The sequence below is a fragment of the Trichosurus vulpecula genome, chromosome 2 (genome assembly GCF_011100635.1).
Source record: "Trichosurus vulpecula isolate mTriVul1 chromosome 2, mTriVul1.pri, whole genome shotgun sequence".
Taxonomy (NCBI): domain Eukaryota; kingdom Metazoa; phylum Chordata; class Mammalia; order Diprotodontia; family Phalangeridae; genus Trichosurus; species Trichosurus vulpecula.
In genome coordinates this window covers 379437341-379460628 of record NC_050574.1, presented here as the reverse complement: position 1 = coordinate 379460628, position 23288 = coordinate 379437341, and the positions used below count along the sequence as shown (strand labels likewise).

The window sequence follows — 23288 nt, the reverse complement described above, 5'->3', positions numbered from 1 at the left end:
CACAAAGCTAATAAATGTGCAAGAGAGGAAAAAATAAAACAGGAGTGTGGAGAGCCAGCTATATCCTGTTAAGGCCTACACAAGGCAAGGCCATCGAAGGATAAGAGGACATAGCAAGGACCCGCCCTTGCCACTGCTATCTGCATGGGAAAGAAAAGAAATGTTTCAATATGGTTAGCATTGAGGGAACAGGTGTTTCATACCCAGGAACAAGGAGATAAAACATTTTACTATGTTGATCCGTTACATCATTGTAGTTTTCTGAGAAGTCAGAATCACTCAGCAATTAACCTGTATAAAAGGCTGTCAGCATCTCCATTTAAGTCAATCTATAGTCAGTCAACATGACTCGCCTAGCCCCACATGTGTGAGTGTACATTACTTCATCCTACACTACGCGCCACTGCTGGCAAGTGGCACCCGAACAGGGACAGGGACTTGAAAGAGATGAAGTAACGTCTTACCAATCCAGGCTCCAGAGTATGTTCAAGTAAGAGGTAAGAGGATTATCACTAGGCTTACTGGGGGATTTAAATACGAGGCAGATACAATTTAAAGACAGGAATTAGTATCTGCAAGTATTAAAAAAGATTGTAAAAGAAAGAGGTCTTTGTATAACAAAGGAGCAATTAGAGGAATTTTTGCAGTGTGTAGAACACTTCTGCTCATGGTTCCCCGAGGAGGGTACAATTGACTTGGAAAGATGGGAAGTTATCAGAATGAGTGAAAGATTAAGGGAAGATGGACCAGAACATTTCCCAATATCAGCCTTTTCCATATGGAACATTTTGAAAATATGTCTTACTCCAGAGGGAAGAGTTCCTATAGTACAAAGGATAATTAAGCATGACATTGGAGTGGGGCCAGATGAGGATTCAGTATCAGAAACTGAAATGGGGGTGAAATTACCTACAGACTCCATCAAGGCTTGTCAGTTCCAAGTGCTTCCCCCCATACTCCACACGTTCCCACGGCTCCACCTATGTATCAATGTAGCAAGAAATCACCGCTGCAAAAGGCAGTGCTTAAAGCAGTAGAAAGGGAAAGACAAGAGAAATGAAAAATGCTGTCAATGTCTAATTTGTGCAGTGGATTTCTAACGGTCCTCTCTGAGCTTTTGGATTCATCCTGTCATTTCTGTCTGTGTCTGTTCTATGTTTCTGTGAAGAGAGTGTGTTATCTGACTCTTCTTGGAATGCAGTTCTTTCTTCCCCCCACTCCCCTCTCTCTCTGACTGCAACAGCATCAGAGGGCAGGAGAGAGAGAAAAATATTTTGTTGTTTGTTGGAAAAAAAAATATTCTCTTTCTTCCTCTGTTCATGCCAGTTCTGGCTGGATTTTGAATGTGAAAAGAGATGAGAAAGAAAGCGGGAATCTTTTCCCCTCAGATTTAAGTGAAATGTGTTACTCCTGATTTGATGTTTAAGATAAGTGAGAATTTATTATACTATTTGGCACTAAGGCAAATTGCATAGATCTGAAAAAGAGACACTTTGAATTTCCCAGGATGGGGGAGAAGGGACAAAGCACCACTGGATCTTTTCCAGGGTTCCACTCTCCCTTGACTGGCAAGTTCAAAGTTCTCACTTTGAAAAAAAAACTTTTAAAGGAATGAACACAGAAGTGAAGTTACTAAATAAAAGATGGGGAGATGTGGAGAGCCAACTATATCCTGTTTAGGCCTATGCAAGGCAAGGCCATCGGAGGATAAGAGAACATAGCAAGGACCTGCCCTTGCCACTGCTATCTGCATGGGAAAGAACAGAAATGTTTTAATATGGTTAGCATTGAGGGAACAAATGTTTCATACCCAGGAATAAGGAGATAAAACATTTTACTATGTTGATCCATTACATCATTGTAGTTTTCTGAGAAGTCAGAATGACTCAGCAATTAACCTGTATAAAAGGCTATCAGCATCTCCATTAAAGTCAGTCTATATGACTCGCGTAGCCCCACGAGTGTGAGTGTACATTACTTCATCCTACACTGCGCGCCACTGCTGGCACAGGAGTATGCAACAATTTTAAAAATGTGCATACCTGAACATGTGTTATTTCATTCAAGGCATTATCTGGTTTCATGTGTATCTGATTCCCCAGTTTTGTCTGAGACATAGTAAGTCTGGTGGCTGGCTGGATAACCCTTTGCTTTTCTGTGACCTGTTGGCCCATCTTCCCCTACACCAGTCAGTGCTAGTTTTAATGGATCATAATCCTCACTAGGGGGAAGAAAAAAAGTATTAAGTACTGAAGATATACCTGATATATGCCAGGCACTGCGCTAAGCATTTTACAAATGATCTCTTATTTTATCCTCACAAGAACCTTGGGAAGTAGATGTTATTAATCTCCTTTTTTACAGTTGAGGAAACTGAGGCAGACAAAGGTTACGTGACTTGCCCAGGGCCACAGCACTAGTAAATATTTGACACTAGTAAATATTTGATTCCAGGCTCAGTACTTTGTCTACTATGCCACTTAGCTCGCCTGCCTTTCTACACCTGAGCTTTTGAGGGCCCTGGCTGCCTAGAAGTGCTTTTTTCTTGAGGTACAGCATACAAAGTTTTCTTCATTTGAAATGTCTGTTTCTGAGCCACCGTCACTGTTTTGGACAGAAAGGCCTTGAATGACTGGCAGGTAGTCTCTAAAGAAGTCCTCTAAAGAAGAATGTTCATCAGTATCAAACTTGTTCATCAGTGAATCTAGCTAACAAAGTAACACTTGTTAACATACATACAGTTATGAAATTAACTGGATAATTGTCAAACAATTGAGTCCTACAAATGGGATAAGTGATTTAAGGATTTTAATTGATGAAAGATAGGGGAAGATCTGGCACATAGGGCATCCTGGGATAGACCTTTTGGAGAAATGCAGTAGATAAACACTTAAAAGCTAGCAAGAGGACATTGGGTACCTTGGCGAAAAGTGAGAAGGAAATTGTGTACGTAAAGGAATGAATTAGGACCTATAAAAATGGCTCTGAACCAATTCTAGAACGGCAGAACCCACAGAACAGCAGAGGGAAGCAGGGCTCCAGCCCAGGACAGCCCGGATGGTCTCTGGGTGAGCTCTATTCCACACGGAGCTGGGAGCTGGGAGCTGGGAACGGAGTGGAGCAGAGCCCAGCCTGAGCGGCGTGGACGATCCAGACCAGAAGCCGGGCGGAGGGGGCCCTAGCGCCCTGAATACGTGAGCAGTTACCAGACCCCTCGACCCACAAACACCAAAGACTGCGGAGAAGGTTAGTGGGAAAAGCTGCGGGAGTGGAAGGAGTTCGCGGTTCGGCTTCCAGCCCCGGGGGCAGCGGAGGTGGGGCAGCTACAGCTGTTGTTACTTCCGGCTCCAGGCCCACCTGGTGGGGGGAATTAAGTGGCGGATCACAGCAGGGGTGCACAGCCTGCCGAAGATCTGAGCCCAGTCTGGACTGGGGGTCCTTGGGGAAGGAGGAGTGCGGCTCTGACAGAGCTGGCACCTCCCCCCCAAACGTAGAACATAGAACTCTGTAATCTACAAGCAGTCATACCCCACTGAAAAACTCAAGGGTCAAGTTAGTTGGTTGGGAATATGGCCAGGACGCGAAAACGCGCCCAGATTCAGTCTCAGACTTTGGATTCTTTCTTTGGTGACACAGAAGACCAAAACATACAGCCTAAAGAAGACAGCAAAGTCATAGAGCCTACAACCAAAGCCTCCAAGAAAAACATGAACTGGCCCCAGACCATAGAAGAACTCAAAAAGGATTTGGAAAAGCAAGTTAGAGAAGTAGAGGAAAAATTGGGAAGAGAAATAAGAAGGATGCGAGAAAACCATGGAAAACAAGTCAATGACTTGCTGAAGGAGACCCAAAAAAATACTGAAAAATACACTGAAGAAAACAACACCTTACAAAATAGACTAACTCAAATGGCAAAAGAGCTCCAAAAAGCCAATGAGGAGAAGAATTCCTTGAAAGGCAGAATTAGCCAAATGGAAAAGGAGGTCCAAAAGACCACTGAAGAAAATACTACTTTAAAAATTAGATTGGAGCAAGTGGAAGCTAGTGACTTTATGAGAAATCAGGATATTATAAAACAGAACCAGAGGAATGAAAAAATGGAAGACAATGGAATGAATTAGAAATGTAAAGACAGTGTATGTTCACAGCTTTTCTTTAGCCTTGACCTTGTGTTTAAGTAGGTCAGGAACCAACATATATTCCCTTAGTATGGAGAATTCAAGTAGTACAAAACCATGAATGCCAAAACTTTTCTTGGAGTAGTCTTTGGTGTGGATATCTGTAAGCTACTCTTTGGATTTTTAAGTCATGGGGAAAGAAGAAAGGCAAAGCACATGATGTGGTCCAGAGAGAGTGTAGCAATTTCTGTAGCCCTGTGATAGAGGTATATGCCCTAAGTAAGAGTTTGTGTAGAAATAGGCTTATTTTCAAATTGACAAACAGGACTTATTATAACAATGAACTTGGTTCATAGTTATCATTGATTTTTCTTACTATAGTGTTTCAAAAATATCTAACAAGCTGTGGTTCAATGAAAGTTTTAAAATTTCATTTCCTGACTCATATCTTGAGGATTTGGGGGGTTAACTTCAGATTTAAGATGTTAAAAAAATAAATTTTTTTAATCAAGTTTACCTCTGCATTTGGATTATCCCCACCTGCCATTTAGCATTTGATCTGGCCCATTGTAAATGTATTAGTTTTTTCACAGTGTAATACATTTGAAGTTTAAGACTTGGGTTCAAAATGCATCCTCTCTTTACCCTTTACTAGCTCTTAGGCTGGTCATTTCATTGTAGTCAGTTTTTTTTAATCTCTTATGTTGAGATAATACCTGTATTAATTTCAAGGCATTGAAGATTTCAGATGATAGTGCCTTCATTGTTATAAGGAAAAGAGTTTTGTAAAATAATGTTACTCTGTTAATGATCTAATGGTCTGATGAAAAAGACTTCCCTATATTACACATGATTTTCAGCAGCTATATACATACAAACACACATGAGCTTTTATGTCAAGCTTTAAAAAGTATGTTTTGTCAAAAATTTTAGAATGGGACAAAGGTAGAAAGTAAGTCTTAGAAATAGAATCAACTTATTCAGCTTATTCAGTCACAGTATTCCTTGAATAAAATGTTTAGTTGTGAGATTTTACTTTTGAGGACAGCTGGTCTTAACTTCATTAATTCTTTATCTTAATGATATTAACTTTTATTAATAAGTTTATGATGTAAGTAGATAATTCCTTCAGGTTCTCTGGTGTCTCAGGTCCAGCAAGTTAATTTGAATAGATATAGCAGCTGGTACTGTTAATTAAAGTAGCTTCAGAGTTGTCATATATTTATTTAAATGTTTATTCATTCTGTAGGACATTTTAGCAGGGAAAAATAAACCCATAGTTTTTCCTTCTCAGTTTTAACACTAAGTTAAGTATTAAGTTTGAATAATTTGGGAACGTTTCTTTAAAAAAAAACTTAGCACAGAATGGGAAATCCCAGCTCTAATTTGAATTTTGAGTAGTCAGTATCTGCCTGTAATCACAGTCGTTTTATGACATAGTAGATATCAGGAATTTTGTGGTTCCTAACTTCATCACTTTTGAGATAAACCTTATGATGAGACTTTCAAGCTCATCTAAACTAGTCTGTAGACAAGAAACATATAGTCTGTAACTAGGCTCAGACTTGAAGCCTTTATTTTTTTATAGGATCTGCCAGAACTTTCTCCATCAAGAATCCAGGTTTGGGACAGAGGCATTGGTATAGAACCTCAATCTATAAATTTATATTTAAATTAAATTTATATAAGTTGTTTTGGGAAAGATGTTTGTATAGAATTTTATGAGCCCTCTTAAATACACCTAAAAATACAGAATTTATTTGAAATGTAATTGGGAGCATTTTCTTAATTCAAGATCTCTCTCTTCTTGTCAGATAAATATTGATGTCCTGGCCTAGAAAAAAAAATTAAAGCAGTGGAATTACATGAATCACTATCTTAGTGATAATTTCCAAAAAGCTCTGATGACGACATTGTCTCACGTTACAAAATTAGACGTTAAAATTTTGATTACTTTGATATGAATTTTTTAAACAACTTAAAGTAAAAACATATTTAGGCTTTTAGGTAAATAATATTTTAACCAAAAGAAGTAGCTTTTTCTTATTAGAAGCATAATAGAACTCATGGTGCTGGAGGATGAATAAATTTCACATGTTTTCTTAAGTTCTAATTTATTCCTTATTTAATCTAATTTTTATTTTAATGAATATAAGCTTTCTCATTTATGTCAACCTGGCAATGTGTCACTATTTGGGTAGAGAACCTTAAAAATATAATCTGCAAATAATTTTTTTTGTTTATTGATACTCATTGTTAAATTTTTCTTGATTTATAAATGCTTTCAAACATCATTAAAGTGTCTAGTTATGATTTGATGAAATGTCTTTCTCCCTGTTTCAACTATAAATGATTGTTTTCATATTGTGGCTGAAAGTATAATTGAAATATATTCATTGGTTTACTGGTAAATGTTAACCAGCTCTCATAGGAAAACATTTTTAAGATTAATCTGCATTATTAAAATTTTCTTCATCACTTTTTCAGGTCTAGACAATCAACAAAACAAATCAAACTCTGACTTGTAGCATTTGCTAGTTTACTAAGGTATAAATGCTCACACTGAAAATTTAACAGTGGATTCAGACATTGGTTTTAGCTTACACCCCTGAATGTATTCCATATCACGTTGTCCCAGACAATTAAATTTTATGGAAAAGTGTTAAATAAACAATGTCACGTAAAAACCCTGCTGTGACATTGGCAGAAGACAGTCAATTTAAAACTTCCATCCTCTCATTCCACCTCTTCTGAGGACTCAAACTGGAAAGGACAGTTTTAAGTATTCAAATGTTCTTTCATAATTTTAGTACTGCAAATCAAGAAATTTAAATTTTCCAGTATTTTTGCTATTAAAAGTACCAACAGTCAATTCTTGAGTTATCCAGTCTTAAATTATTTGTCATGGAATGCATGGAATGATGGTCAATGTTTGCTGTTAAGTAGGATTGTAGACCCAACTCAGCTGCCAGGTAAAGTTGCTGATTGTTGAAGTAGTGTTTATTGTACAGCTTTTTTGTTTAAAGCCTCTCCCATCCTGGTGGCAGGCATCCCTCTCACTTAGGATCTTCTACCCTGAGCCCTTTAGGATATCACCCTTTCCCCTTACTATGTAGAATCAGGGGTGGGGAACTTGTGGCCTTCTAGGTTCTTAGGTGTGGCGTTTTGACCGAGTCTAAGTCTTACAGAACAAATCCTTTTATTAAGAAGATTTGTTCTGTGGGGTTTGGATTCAGTCAGAGGGCTGCGCTTGAGGACCAAGAGGGCCTTGGGTTCCCCACCCCTGGAGGTTAAATTGAGAAGTATCTAAAGGTGAAATGAGCCTGAATGAGTCACTGGTACACATCTCTCATTATCCTTTAAGAACAGCTAAGTGTTTACACTTGGCTGATGTGGCTGATGTTCCTTCAGAGAGTGTGTCCTTATGTACAGATCTGCTCTTGGGCTTTATTTCTGCTACTGTACTCTTTTTTCTCATTTTCCATATGAGAGTTTTGTGTATTATTAATTTTTTCAAAGACAGGGACTTACCCTCACAAGTGTTTTTTTTTCCAAAAGTTTTTTGTTTGCTTTTTTTAAAAACATATATGCACTTCATTTTTTAGCAATTTTAGAAACTATTCAGAAGCTTGGCAAGAGAAACCTGGAATTTTAAATAGGTTACAAATGATTATTTTGCTTGTTATATACCCTTAATAACTTAAACTTTCTTTGAAAGTAAGGCAGTGACTATGATAATGCTACAAATAACTTTTTTCATGTAAAATGAAAATGAGACACTAAAAAATGAAGGGTATGGTCCCATTGAATGCAATATATACTTTTCTTGAAAATGCACTAGTATTCCTAAGAAGTTTTTATCTTACTAAACTGTTATTATTGTGATAACAATCATAGTTGACCCTGTCTCACAATTACTTTGTATATTTTGAACTTTCAGCAGATAGGTCTGACCATGTCACTACCTCATTCAAGGCACCTCGGTGGTTTCCTGCTGTCTCTAGGATTAAATAAAAATTCTTGCTTCCCAGTTAAAGTCTTTCACAGTCTGGATCTAATCTCTCTTTGCAGGTTGATTTCACAATATTCTGCTTCTTGTAGTCTTCAAAACAGCTACATTGGCTTATTTGCTCTTCTCTCCATCCATAACTTTCCATCTCCTTCCTCTTTGTCATTGTTCCTTCTGTGACTGAATTTCTCTTCTCTCTAACTAAAGTACAGCCTATGAAGATCCCTTCCTGAATCTCCTCTCCCCCACAGTGATGACTTCCTCCCACCTCATTACTTTGTATTTCCTTATTGGTGTACATGTTTACATTCACTAGAATATAAGTCCTTGAGGATGAAAACTCTTGAATTTTTGGACTTTGTATCCCTCCATTGTCTAACACATTATACACAATAAATAGTTGAAATGTTTGTTTGTTTTTAATTGAATTGAACCTTTTATATGGTATATTAATTATCATTATTTTTTGTTTCTTTTGACAGGTGACAGTTAAAGGATTTAGTCCTTTGATTCAGTTTGCTTATACAGCTAAGCTTATTTTAAATAAAGACAATATAGATGAAGTATACAAATGTGTTGAATTTTTAGGCATACACAACATTGAAGAATCCTGTTTTCAGTTCCTCAGACTTAAGTTTTTGAATTCCACAGCAGACCAGCAAGAATACCCAACAAAAAAGTGCTTTACGTCACATTGTCAGAAAGCCAACATTAAAATTGCACCATTGGATCATGGGGATCTAGAAATAAATGAAGTAGAAGAGCTTCTAGAAAATGAACCAGTTCAGACTCCTAATTTTAAACTCCAAAAATGTAAAGAAAATGTAAAGACACCACCTCCTCTCCAAGATAGTGCCAATCAAACATATGAATCGTGCTTAGAAAAGGAAGGTGTTCTTGGTTTGCCATCTTTAGGCCCAAAGTACAGGAAATTCCAAAAAGCTTTTGGAACAGATAGAGTTTGTATTGTGGAATCCAGTGTTAAAGATACTCAGACATCGCCTTTTGTTTCTGTTCAGCCAAATGAATTATCTGAAAATGAAGATGTAGAAACCCAGGATTGTACAGATCTACAGATGATTTTAAAACATGAAGACAGTCAAATAGAAATGGATGATGAGGAAGAAGCAAAGGGAAAAAAAAATTCATGTCAGGGTTCTGTGGCAAAATCAGAGGTGACACAATTTCCTCCAGATCCTCCTGTGGCACCCCATGGATTTTATTCTTTTTCTGTTTTACACACATATGAACAGTATGGTGATTTGAATCTTACAGGTATGCAAAATGTAACCATGTTAGCTGAAGACCCTTTACCTGGTACAGATACAAGACCAGATAAAATAATCACTGAAAATCAAGTTCTGCCTTTGAAATCTGCTTCAGGACAAAGAGATGAGAGGCCTGCATCAACAAGTGATCGAAGCAGTGTGGAAAGGGAAGTGGCAGAGCACCTAGCAAAAGGTTTCTGGAGTGACCTTTGCAATACAGACACTAATTGTCAAATTCAGCTTTCACCTGCCCTAGCAAAAGATTGTTCAGAACATGTATTTTCACAGAAAAGGTCGGAGTGTCCTTGGTTAGGTATCAGAATCAGTGAGAGCCCGGAACAGTGTCAAAGAACTTTTACTACGTTGAATTCTGTCAGCTGCCCATTTATAAATACTCTAAATACTGAAGAATGTGCAAATAATTTGGAAATAGGAAGTGAAGATTTTGTTCCAGAATCACAGCAAGAGCCTTGCCCATATGCATGTGTGATTAGCTTGGGAGATGATTCTGAAACAGATACAGAAGGGGACAGTGAATCTTACTCAGCCAGAGAACAAGAGTGTGAGGTAAGGAGATAATTTATCTACATACCTATAAGGGGAGACATCTGTAAACCTCTTTTAAAATGTTTATGTCTGGGTCCTTCATAAAATAAAGTTTTAATTATGATATATCCATGTAGTCAAATATTGGGCAATTAGAACTGCTCAAATTTGGTATAGAATCTTCGGAAGAAAAACTTTAATGATTCTGTGAACATGAGATATGTATTTACCTTCAGAAAAATACACATAATCACTGACTTCTTTAGTCTCTTGACTTAAGATTTCTGTAAAGTCAGTGATTATTTTGTTGTATTTCATTGCATCTTACTGGGATAGGAGGTAATGAGACTATTATGCCTGTTATTTTGCTTTAGGTCTTAATCTTGTTGCCTGGTCTTCACCAAATGATTGAATGGTAATAGTGAGTTACCTAAACTGCCAATGACTAGTTGTATGAGAGAAAAAGGTCATCTTTCTAGTGTAACGTTTTGCTGGACCTCCATGAGTATTTTTATGCCACCATTTTATATCCTTAATTTTTTTCATAAATCATTTCAACAACTAGTTTCATTAACATATTTCTTTATCAGTCTATCAATCGTCTGTTGAATGTAACTAGAATGAGATTGTTCTATATTTTCGCCTATGGTAAATCAATGTACATGTGATAACAGCTATTTGCGTATCAGTATTCCTACCATTGGTAACATGAGTTTGAAAGAAGCCATTTTGGGGGGGGGCACTAGGTGGTGCAGTGGTCACTTGCAATATACTTTTTCCTTTGACCTAGGTACTCTGTGTCTTGGCTATAATATTCCTGGGAGATTTCATTTTAGGGTTTCTTCCAATAGTTGTCTAGTGGATTCTTTCAGTTTCTTTTTTGCCCTCTGATTCTAAGAGCTCTGGGCAGATTTCTGTTATGTTGATATGTTATTTAGGCACTCATTTTTGGTCATGACTTTTAGATAGTCCTATGATTCTTAAATCTCCCTGATCTGTTTCATAAGTCAGTTTTTGCTATAAGATACCTTACATTTTCATTTTCATTTTCTTTTTTCTTCAGGCTTTTAACTGTTTTAATATTTCTTCATGTCTTATTGAGTCATTAGTTTCTATTTGGTCAGTTCTGATTTTTCAAGGAATTACTTATACCTCTTGTTCCAAGTAGTCAGCTATCTTTTTATATCTTCCATAGCTCTCATTTTGTTTTTAAAATCATTTTTTTTTAGCTCTCCAATCCCCCCCCCCCCACGCCCCCATGCCCTTGCTTTAACTCTTCCATGGATTCTAGTTGGACGTTTGGCCAAGCTGTATTTTTCTTTGAGGCTATTTTTGTAACATTCTCTCTGAGTTTGTGTCTGTCCTGATAATAGTTTCTTTATGGTGGGTTTCTCTTTTTGTTTGCTCCATCTCTACTTCTTGACTTTCTGCTTACCTTATTACTTTGATATTAGAATAAAAGTTCAGATTTTTCAAAAATAGTCTTCATTTAGTCCGGTGATAGAACTAATATTGAACAGTGGATCCAATGTCTATCCTCTTTCTAATAACAGGGACCAAGAAGATGCATATTAGTTTGTTAGTGCTGGCCTTTGTGAACTTATTTGTTTGGGACGGTTTGGGGGGAGGCGTGTCTGCCCTGTACTTATGTCCTTTTATGTTCTGCTGCTTTCACAGTTATGAATTGGGGCTTGCAAGCTTTTAATGTTTCCAAAGTAATGTGGTCCATGACAAAGTCTGCTCACTGATCTCCTTATCTGAACTCTGGAAGTTCCTGACCCAGGTTTTGGGTCTGTCAGCTTCTGAGTAGTTGAGGGTTTCAGTAGACTGCTGCTGGTCTCAGCCACTGTTAGTCCTCTAGGAGGCTGTGCAGTCATCAAACTGCAGGCTCCCATTTGGTCTCAGTCTCCTGCCTTTGTTAATTTATTGTTGATTTCCCATCTTGAGCTAGAGGCTAGACTGAGTTCCTGTTTTGCCCTTTGGTTCAGAGCCATGCAATTACTTTTTGCTTCCAGAACTTGTTTCTTGCTCACTAGCCAGCAAGAGCTGGCTAGCACCACCCCTATAATGCAGAATGTTTGCTTCTGTCCCATCTGACCTGCCCAGTCAAGGCTGTCTTTCAGTCCCTGGACCCTGGAATATTTCTCTTTGTGGTATGGTTCTGGGCAGACCATTTTTCGACTACTAGCCAAACTGTCTTCATAAGCTACCCAGGGCTGGAAAATGACTCATTGAATCTCTCAATCAGAATTTGTTCTGGTGCATTTTCTTGGTCTTTGTGGATGAGGTTTGGTGGGGGAGTTAAGCTGTTCTACTTCCTATTACTCTGACATCTCATTATTTTCATTTGTGGATTAAATGAGGGAGGATTTCTTTCTCCCTCTCCCCTACACAGAAAACCATCCTTGGGACAAAGAATTTTATAAAGAAGAAAACAAGCCGTTCAACAAAACTAATGAACACATCCACTGAGTCTTTTTTTTTTTTAATTTTTAATTTAATTAATTTACGTATTTTTTAATATTTAATTTATTTAATATATTTAGTTTTCGGCATTGATTTTCACAAGAGTTTGAATTACAGATTTCTCCCCATTTCTACCCTCCCGCCCACTGCAAGATGGCATATATTCTGGTTGCCCTGTTCTCCAGTCAGCCCTCCCATCTGTCACCCCACTCCCCTCCTATCCCCCTTTTCCTTCTTCTCTTGTGGGGCAAGATAAATTTCTATGTCCCATTGCCTGTGTATCTTATTTCCTAGTTGCATGCAAAAGCTTTTTTGTTGTTGTTGTTTTTGAATGTCCGTTTTTAAAACTTTGAGTTCCAAATTCTCTCCCCTCTTCCCTCCCCACCCACCCTCCCTAAGAAGGCAAGCAATTCAACATAGGCCACATGCATGTCATTATGTAAAACCCTTCTACAATACTCATGTTGTGAAAGATTAACTATGTTTTGCTCTTTCCTAACCTATCCCCCTTTATTGAATTTTCTCCCTTGACCCTGTCCCGTTTTGAAAGTGTTTGTTTTTGATTTTCTCCTCCCCCTGTCTGCCCTCCCTTCTGTTGTCTCCCCTTTTTTATCTTCTTCCTCCTTCTTTCCTGTGGGGTAAGATACCCAATTGAGTGTGTATGGTATTCCCTCCTCAGGTCAAATCTGATGAGAGCAAGATTTACTCATTCCTCCTCACCTGCCCCCTCTTCCCTTCCTACAGAACTGCTTTTTCTTGCCACTTTTATGCGAGATAATTTACCTCATTCTATCTCTCCCTTTCTCCCTCTCTCAGTATATTCCTCTCTTATCCCTTAATTTAATTTTATTTTTTTTAGATATCATCCCTTCATATTCAACTCACCCTGTGCCCTCTGTCTATATATATGTGTGTGTGTATATATATATATATATACACACACATATATATGTATATAATATATATACACACCTACATATATACATACATAGACACACACGTCCATATATATGCATATTCCTTTCAGCTACTGTGGTACTGCAGTCTCATGAATCATACATATCATCTTTCCATGTAGGAATGTAAACAAAACAGTTCACCTTCAGTAAGTCCCTTATGATTTCTCTTTCTTGTTTACCTTTTCATGCTTCTCTTGATTCTTGTGTTTGAAAGTCAAATTTTCTATTCAGCTCTGGTCTTTTCACTGAGAAAGCTTGAAAGCACTCTATTTTATTGAAAGTCCATATTTTGCCTTGGAGCATGATACTCAGTTTTTCTGGGTAGGTGATTCTTGGTTTTAATCCTAGCTCCATTGACTTCTGGAATATCGTTTTCCAAGCCCTTTGTTCCCTTAATGTGGAAGCTGCTAGATCCTGTGTTATCCTGATTGTTTTTCCACACTACTCAAATTGTTTCTTTCTGGCTGCTTGCAGTATTTTCTCTGGAATTTGGTGACAATGTTCCTAGGAGTTTTCTTTTTGGGATCTATTTGAGGAGTCGATTGGTGGATTCTTTCAATTTCTATTTTGCCCTATGGCTCTAGAATATCAGGGCAGTTCTCCTTGATAATTTCTTGAAAGATGAGATCTAGGCTCTTTTTTTGATCATGGCTTTCAGGTAGTCCAATAATTTTTAAATTATCTGTCCTGGATCTATTTTCCAGGTCAGTTGTTTTTCCAGTGAGATATTTCACATTTTCTTCCATTTTTTCATTCCTTTGGTTCTGTTTTATATCTTGATTTCTCATCAAGTCACTAGCTTCCACTTGCTCCAGTCTAATTTTTAAGGTAGCATTTTCTTCAGTGGTCTTTTGGACCTCCTTTTCCATTTGGCTAATTCTGCCTTTTCAAGACATTCTTCTCCTCATTGGCTTTTTGGATCTCTTTTGCCCTTTGAGTTAGTCTATTTTTTAAGGTGTTGTTTTCTTCAATATTTTTTTCAGTATTTTTTTGGGTCTCCTTTAGCAAGTCATTGACTTGTTTTTCGTGATTTTTTTGCATCCTTCTCATTTCTCTTCCCAGTTTTTCCTCTACTTCTCTAACTTGCTTTTCCAAATCCTTTTTGAGCTCTCCCATGGCCTGAGACCAGTTCATATTTTTCTTGGAGGCTTTTGATGTAGGCTCTTTGACTTTGTTGACTTTTTCTGTCTGTATGTTTTGGTCTTCTTTGTCACCAAAGAAAGATTCCAGAGTCTGAGACTGAATATGAGTGTGCTTTCACTGCCTGGCCATGTTCCCAGCCAACTTACTTGACCCTTGAGTTTTTCACTGGGGTATGACTGCTTGTAGAGCAAAGAGTACTTTGTTCCAAGCTTGAGGGGCTGCACTCTTGTTTTCAGAGCTATTTCTCTGCCACACCAGCACTGCCACACCAGCACTCTTCCTTCCCCAAGAACTGCCAACCCGGACATGATGCAAATCTTAAGCAGGCTCTGCACTCCTGCTCTGATCTGCCATTTAATTCCTCCCACCAGGTGGGCCTGGGGCTAGAAGTAACTACAGCTGTAGTTCTGTAGCTACGCCACCCCCGCTGCCCCTGGAGTGGTGGCCGAACCACGAACTCTGTCCCCCGTAGCTTTTCCCACTAAGCTCTGTTGTCTTTGGTGTTTGTGGGTTGAGAAGTCTGGTAACTGCCACAGGTCACTGATTCAGGGTGCTAGGGCCTGTTCTGCCTGGCTCCTGGTCTGGTTGGTCCTGCCACCGCCCACGCTGAGCTCCACTCCCCTCCGCTCCGTGGGCAATAGACCTCATCCAGTGACCATCTAGGCTGTCCTGGGCTGGATCCCTGCTTCCCTTTGCTATTTTGTGGGTTCTGCAGTTCTAGGATTTGTTCAGAGCCATTTTTTATAGGTTTTTGGAGGGACCTGGCGGGGGGCTCATGTAAGTCCCGGCTTTCCAGCCGCCATCTTGGCTCTGCGCGCCCCCCCCCCCCTTAATAGTATATACAGGCTCCTCTAAAATAGATTAGAACTTTGGCTGAAATTTTTGGTCTCTGTTACTGGAAAGAGCATGGAAATTGGATCCATTGTTCAATGTTAGTTCTATCATTGGACTAAGTGAAGATTGTTTTTGAAAAATCTTAATTTTTATTTCTAATATCTAATTTCATTTCTAGTATATTTTGTTATGTTTTTTTAAAAAAAGTAAATCCCTGTTAATTTCGTCTGGTTTAGGTTAAACTGCCATTCAATGCACAAAGAATCATTTCACTTTCTCGAAATGATTTTCAATCCATGCTGAAAATGCATAAGCTGACTCCAGAACAGCTGGATTGTATACATGATATTCGAAGACGAAGTAAAAATAGAATTGCTGCACAGCGTTGTCGAAAAAGAAAACTTGACTGCATACAGAATCTTGAGTTAGAAATTGAGAAGTTGGTAAGTAAATATTATTTCCTATTTTAAACTAATTCAGATATTTTCTTTGAATTACTGTCTTGATTTCTAAACCAGATACAAATAACCCACTTCAGTCTTCTATTTTGCAAAGTATAAATATTGCTGGCTTTTTAAAAAGGGAAGGGAAGGGAATAAGCATTTATTTTGTGCCTACTATATATGGGGCACTAATTTAAGCACTTTACAAATATCATCTCATTGGATCCTCACAACAGCTCTGAAGTGTAGGTCCTGCTAGTATCTCCATTTTACAGTTGAAGAAACTGAGGTAGACAGTGCTTAGAATCCCAGCTAGGGAGTATCTGAGGGTGGATTTGAACTTGAATCTTCCTTGTTCCAGACCTATTGCTCTAAAATAAAATTTAGTACATCCTTTGAAACTTCTTGGATTAAAAATATAAGATATAAGAAGACTGGAAAAGTTATTAAAGAGCTTTAAATGCTAGTCAGAGTAGTTTGTATTCCTGGTGGTAATAAGAAGTCATCTGGATCTGGATCACTGGGGTGACATGAACAGAAGTACATGTTAGAAAAACCTCTTGGGCAGCTGTGTGGAAGGTTGATTAGACTGTGGAAAGACTTGAGACACAGAGACCAGTAAGAAGGCTAGGGGGTTTTCTGAGTGAGAGCTGATGGATGGCCTGAACTAGACTTGTGGTGATATAAGTGTAGAGAAGGGAATTACAGGAGAGCTTTTATGAAGGTGGAAACCACAAGGTTTGTCAATGGATTCGATATGTGGGGTGACTGGAGTTAGATGATGCCAAGGTTGGGGGCTTGGGTGACTGGGAAGATGATGGTGCCCTCACCTATACTAGGAGTGTGCCTAAGTAGTGGGGGAGGATTTTGAAGGAGAAGAGGAAGATGAGTTCGGTTTGGAACATGTTGAATTTAACGTCTTTGGCACATCAGTTTGAACTGTCCAAGGGGAAGTCAGAAATGGTGACTGAAGTTCAAGTCTTTAGTGCTAGGAATCATCTTCATAAAAATGACAGTTGAACCCATGAGAGCTAATGAAATCCTCAAGTGAAATAGTATAGAGAGAAAAGAGAAGAGGGCCCAAGACAGATGCCCAAGATAAGAATTAAGAAGGTATTTTGTCACCTTGAAGAAGGACAAATTTTGCTGGCTTCCTAGGGCTATCAGCAACAGTCAGGAAATAGTAGGCTTGAGATACCTTTATTTTGCCCCATCAACCTTCTTTTACATCTTGTGAACTAATTCGGCTGGGTCATTTGGGGTCCTTTCCCTGGTTTACTGAGAAAACTCAACATTAACATGCAGAAGCATCTTGGCCACAAGGTGGTAGGCTACCATGTCAACTTTCTCCATCACATTTCTCTTCAACACTGTTAGTTGTTACCCAGCGCTCAGAAAATTTAACACGTCCTTGAGCCTAATCTCTGAAGTCCTCCCTTTGCATTGTGATCTGTTCTACTTTTCCCTCACACTTATTCTTGCTATTTAGAGCTGCTCTGGTCTTCTGGCCTAATCTGGCCTCATGTCAGTCTCCACACAGTCTTTTCATCATTTATTTATTTGTTTTTGACTGGGCCTATGATTTCTTCTGTGTGGGTATCTCTTGATGAGAAAGCCCCTTTGCCAGTGCAGTTTGGTGCCTACTCTGCAACTTTTATTCTTAAAAGAGTTTCTTGGGGTACTGAAGTGAAATGACTTGCCTAGGACCTTGCAGTTTGTGTATTTTTAATCTTATTTTTTTCCTCTCTTTCATTTGCAAATACATCCCTCCCTTACTCAGCAATTTATCATTTGTAACAGAAATTTTAAAAGAATGAGAAAACTTATAAAATATTTTATTTTTTCCCAATTACATGTAAAAACAATTTTTATCTTTCATTTTTTTTTTTTACAGTTTTGAGTTCTAAATTCTCTTTCACCTTTCTGTCATCCTTCATTGAGAAGGCAAGTAATTTAATAAAGTACAGTCATGCAAAACTTTTCCATATTAGTTATTTTGTAAAAGAAAGGCTCCCCTGTAATCCCTTTCTGATCAGTTGTCCAACCCTCTTATTGGGATTGGACAACTGTGGGCTGGGAGTTCCAGCAGCACAGATTCAGTTTTCCCAAGTGCTGCTGCTGGCTTGCACCAGGGCTCAGGACCTTTCTGCTGGCTTGCATGCAGCTGGACTATAAGAGGCCTTGGGCCTTGCAGCTGGTTTGTATGACATGGCATGCACTGGACTGCACTACACTTTTACCTCAGTGAAACAAACTTTTTCTGCCAATCTTCTAAATTGTTTGGGATGAAATATTGCTTCACCTCATTCTTTTGTTGGTTTTGCTGGTCCAGAGTTCGTCTTGAGGTGTTGTTTTAAAGTTGTTTGGAGGGGAACTTGGGAGAGGTCCAATGAATCCCTGACTTTACTCCACCATCTTGGTTCTCCTTCCACATCAATCCATGAGAAAAATTTTCAGCAAATCCAATCAACATATAAAGTTTTTTGTATAGTAGATGCAATATACCATATCCTTAGCTACCAGAGACCCAGAAAAGAAAGTTCCAACCACCAAAATCCTTAGCACTATGAAATAGTTCAACATCAGAGTCCAACATGGTTTCATTTTTTTAGGGGGGAAGGCTGGGCAGTTGGGGTTAAGTGACTTGCCCAAGGTCACACAGCTAGTAATTGTGTCAAGTGTCTGAGACTGGATTTGAACTCGGGTCCTCCTGACTCCAGGGACAGTGCTCTACTCACTGCGCCACCTACCTTCACTGCAACATGGTTTCATTAATGGAAATGACTTCACTTATCACCTGCTTTGCTGCTGTATCTTAAGGATCAACCATGGAGCCTTTCATCTGATTTATAACTGAATCTTCCTATTTTTGTTATATTAGAATGTGAGCTTCTTGGGAGCAGGGACTGGCTTTCTTTTCTTTTTGTATCCCTAGGACTTACTACAGTGCTTTACAAGTAAGTGCTTCTTACTAAGCGCTTAATAATTTTTCATTCATTTTCATAGATTTCATCTTTTTGCAAAGCACATCCCCTCATCAGTCTTGACAAGTTCAACTATATCCTTGCCTTTACACATGGATCCCTTGCCTGAGCTATTACATCACCTTGTAGACAGTTCTGATTATCAGTAATTTCCCTCTACTCTAAAACAACCGCTGCAGTTTTTCCTCATTGTTTCTCGTTCTTGCAGTCTACTAAAATCTCTATAGTTTTTCCAGGAGTTACTTCTATCTAGGCATACCTACCCCATCTTGTACTTATTAAGTACATTTATCTGAGTAAAGCTTTAAATTTATCCCTTCCAGCTATAGCCAATTGGAAGGAGAATCCCGAAGAAAGTTTGAACAAGTATCTCTCTGTTTCAGGCCTGTGAAAATCATGGCAGGTAGTCCCTTCAAAGGCAAAAGAAAATGGAAATCTGAGGAATTTGGGAAACATATTCTCATGCACACTTCCCAGTTTCCTTGTGCCTCACTTTACTCCAACTTTTTGGAGGTCTGTTAAATAAAGTAATTTTTACAGTGTAATGAAGTATTCATAGCAATATCAGTAATTCCCTCCTTTACCCTCCTGAGGTTGTATGATAAACTCAAATATTTACATTTTTTAAGCCTTAGAATTGATTTGTAAAATATTAGGACATGTGCAAACCAGGAATGTAGTATATGATGCAAGGAAGTGGTTTGGTTGAATTCCTCTTAACTATTTCTCCTGGTAAGTAGTAATTTTGTGTCAAAATTGGAGAAAAATTGAAAACATAGTTATTTTTTAAAATAATGTTAAAATCTGTGATTAACTTTAAATATAGAGGAATAGGTCATATAGATTATAGATTGAGTGGGAAGGGTCCTTATAGGTCATCTAGTACAAATCCTTTTTTTGTTAAAAAAAAAAAAAGCTGAGTTTTAGAGAGATTGTGATTGGCTAATAAGTAAGTTTCATAGGCAGGATTTGGACCCCTTCCTGACTTTTTAAAGTTAAGCATTCTGCTCACTATAGCATTCACACAAGAGACTTCTTCATAGTAGTGTGGGTACAGAATGGATCTGCTACATAATTTAGGTAGTTGAAGGAGACAGTGGTGTAGACTTTTTATTATGAGGTAGAGGCAGTGCTTTAGTAAGGATAAAGATGACTGTATGACATAATAAAATCAGTTCTCAAATATTAATAATTTTCTTATTCAGCAAAATTAGGAATTTCTGATTTATATGTAAATCATATAAAAGATTTAGTGATTTATTACTAGAAAACTTTTTTTTAAGGCCAAATGAGAAGCAGTTGGAATGTTACTAAATTGATATTAGTAGTGGCATATAGAGAATCCATAGTTGAGTATGACTTTATGGGAATAGAGGAAACCTCCTTAGTGTTTTCCTTTGGTTGTTTTACTTCTCTTATTTAGGTATCCTCCTTTAGGAGTATGGAGAAAAAAAATCATGTTGCCACCTTTTCTAGATCAGAACTTACTTCTAGAATTAATACCTGCAATCACAACTTATTTCACTTGTTAATTTAGCGTGTTTGTTTAGTCTTTCTACTCCCCTACCACTGATCTGGCTGATCTCTGGCTCATGACTGCCTTCCCTATATTAGAATGTAAGCTCTTGGAGGTTAAGATCTATCTTTTCTCTTGGTGTCTCTCTCTCTCTCTCTCTGTCTTTGTTTCTCTTTTTTTATTTTAGCACTTTGTACAATGCTTGTCACATAGGAAATGCTTTTTCATTAATTTTTCTTTATTCTTGTGTCCAGTTTTTTTAGTGTAATTTCTCTTTAAACTGCCTCCTCTGAGGGAGACTTTAAAAGAAAAACAGGTAACTATGATTTTCTTATCCTTTCACTCTTCATTTGTTGTTTGAGTAGTGTAATATAGTCGAGATAAGACACAGGACCTAGTTCAAATCTTGCCTCAAATACTTCTTAGTTCGGGAACTTGGAACAAGTCCGTTCAGCCACTCCGCTTCAGTTACCTAATCTCTAAAATGAAGGAGTTAGAGTCATTGCAATTTATGGTCCTTTCCTAAATCAATGGTTCTATGAATTTCTATCTCAAAGAGTTTTTGCGTATTCATGAAATAGTTTTAGAATGCATTGTTGCTGTATTAGCATATAGCATAGATTAGGCACCTAAGAAATGCTTATTGACTTGACTTCTTTTATCTGATGTCACTGTTAGCTCTGAGAATAACCTGTTTAATTTTGAGGACCTAAGAATACCACCAGTCCAACTTAGTATGCCAGTTCTAGCACTAACAATTAAGTCGGCTCTTACGATAGTAGAAGCAGCTAGACCAGCACATGTCAAAGAATGATTAGGAAGAATCATAGAATCTGAATTGCAGGGGACCTGAAAGATCAATGTGACCTGACCTATACCTGAATAAAAATTCTTTCTACCAAAAACTCAAGAAGTGGACATCTAGTCTTTGCCCCAGGTCTCTAATGAAGGAATCTCATTTTACTTTTTGAATAACACTAACTTTTTATGGAAATTTTCCCTAACATTAAGCTTATTTTTCATTTCTGCTACTTAATATGTTATTCCTAGTTCTTACCTCTGGGGCAGTTACAGCATAACTCATCCATTTTCCATAATAACCCTTTTTTTTTTTTTTGCCAGTTTCTTGCAGTTCTTTTTGAGGACCTGGATCTTTCTATAGAAAAAAAAAAACGAGATTGCTAATGAAGCTTTTAGTTTCTAACATTAGGTTTCTGTTTGGTACATTTTAACTCACATAAGAGAAAGTGCCTAACTTGAGCCATCCATGGAGGTGGAAGGTAAAAATATATTTGGGTGATAGTCACTGGAGATTTGATCAGAAAATATACCAGTATCAATGATAATATAATCAGATAATCAGCTGTTTATCAGGCCCTGTTCCAGGTGCTTGGAATTCAAGTACAGAACGTGGAACTATCCACTAATCAAGGGTAATGCTGAGGTAAACTTGGGAGGCTGGAAGAAGGACCGTACCTTTGGCAGAACCAGGAAATTTGGAAGAGGGGAGAGTTTGGGGGCAAAGATAAGTTCAGTTCTGGCCATGTTGAGTTTAAGATATCTCTAGGACTTTGCTAGAAATGCCCAGTAAACAAATAATATTGTGGGATTGAAGCTCAAGGAAGAAACTGAGTAGAAAGATAGTTCTGAAAGTCATTTGCTTCGATGATAGTTAAACTCATGGGAATTGATGAAGTTATTAAAAGAGTATAGAAAGGGTAGAGAAAAGAAAGAGTAGGATAGAATCTTGGGAAGTAGCCACAGTTAGAGGGTATGATATGGATAATGAGCTAGGTGGTCAGACAGGCACAAGGCAAGCCCGGGAAGAGTAGCATTGTGAAAACCCATTGAGGAGAGAGGATCCAGGAAGAGACAATGCTCAACGGAAAGGTCAAGAAGGGTTAGGATTGTGAAAAAACTCCATCAGATTTGGCATCAAAGAGATCACTGATAAGTTTGGAGAGAGTAGTTTCAGTTGAGGGCCTAGGAAGGAAGCCAAATTGCAAAGCATTAAAAAAAATGAGAGGAGAGGCAGTGAATGTAGACAGCTTTTTAAAAGATTTTGGCTGAAAAAAAGAAGTGGCATAAGAAAAAACTTTAGGGGATGATAGGATCCAGGGAAGGTTTTTTTTTAAGGAAAGAGGAGACTTGGGCATGTTTGAAGTCAGTGAGTTAAAGAACCAGTTGATAGGTAGAGGCTGAAGAGTCTAGAGAATAAAGGAGTGATTTGAGAATGCAATATTCTGGAGAAACAGGAAGGGGTGGGATCAAATGCATATATAGAGGGTATTGGCAAGGAAAAGAGCCATCTCTCTTTCAGAAGTTGGGGGAAAAGAGGACAGAGTGGAAGATGTCAAGGGGGTTTTGAGGTGAAGAGAATTGAAAAAGAATGCGCATATTGCACGGTCCCAATTTTCTCAGTAAAATAAGAGGCAAGGTTCAACGAAAAGGAGAAGGAAGAGATCATTCGTTTAGGGAGGAACAAAAGAACTGGACCCCATTCAGCTTGGATAACTTGAATTTATACTGTAAGCAGTCAGAATGGTTGTCTCATTGAGGGCAAAGAATAGGTTTAGGGAGGAGTTAGTTGCCCATTCCCCCACCCCAGCCCACTGCATCCATTCATAGACCTCCATTCTACCCTCCCTTTTCCCAGGATTGGAATTTCTTTTTTATTTCTTCTCCCCTGGACAGGGCTAACCTTTCAGTATAGTTGCCAATACCTGTTTGTTTGTCCCTGCCCCTGGATTGGGGCCAAGGATCCTGTTCACTGTCTCCTCCCCCTAAACCCCAACTCAAAAGGGTTTGAGAAGTAAGAATAGATGTACAAGTGTTCTGATCCTAAGAGATCAGCATCAGTTTAGCTTCTATTGAGGAATGTCCTGTATCCCCACCTTGGAGTATGAAGACACACACACACACACACACACACACCACCACCCCTCCCCCCCCCACTCCCCACCCCCACCCCCCGGCTTCTGTCACGGCCCCTCCTATGGCAA

General features: G+C 38.4%; 1 protein-coding gene across 1 annotated transcript in view; it reads left to right on the top strand.

Annotated features, from left to right (window-relative positions):
* The window catches only part of BACH1 (BTB domain and CNC homolog 1), a 67557-nt gene that overhangs the window by 36048 nt on the left and 8221 nt on the right, over positions 1-23288 (top strand). Inside the window, exons 3-4 of the mRNA XM_036744620.1 lie at positions 8610-9962; positions 15580-15786. Of these exons, the coding sequence (XP_036600515.1) occupies positions 8610-9962; positions 15580-15786 (1560 nt within the window). The remainder of the gene's footprint in view (positions 1-8609; positions 9963-15579; positions 15787-23288) is intronic.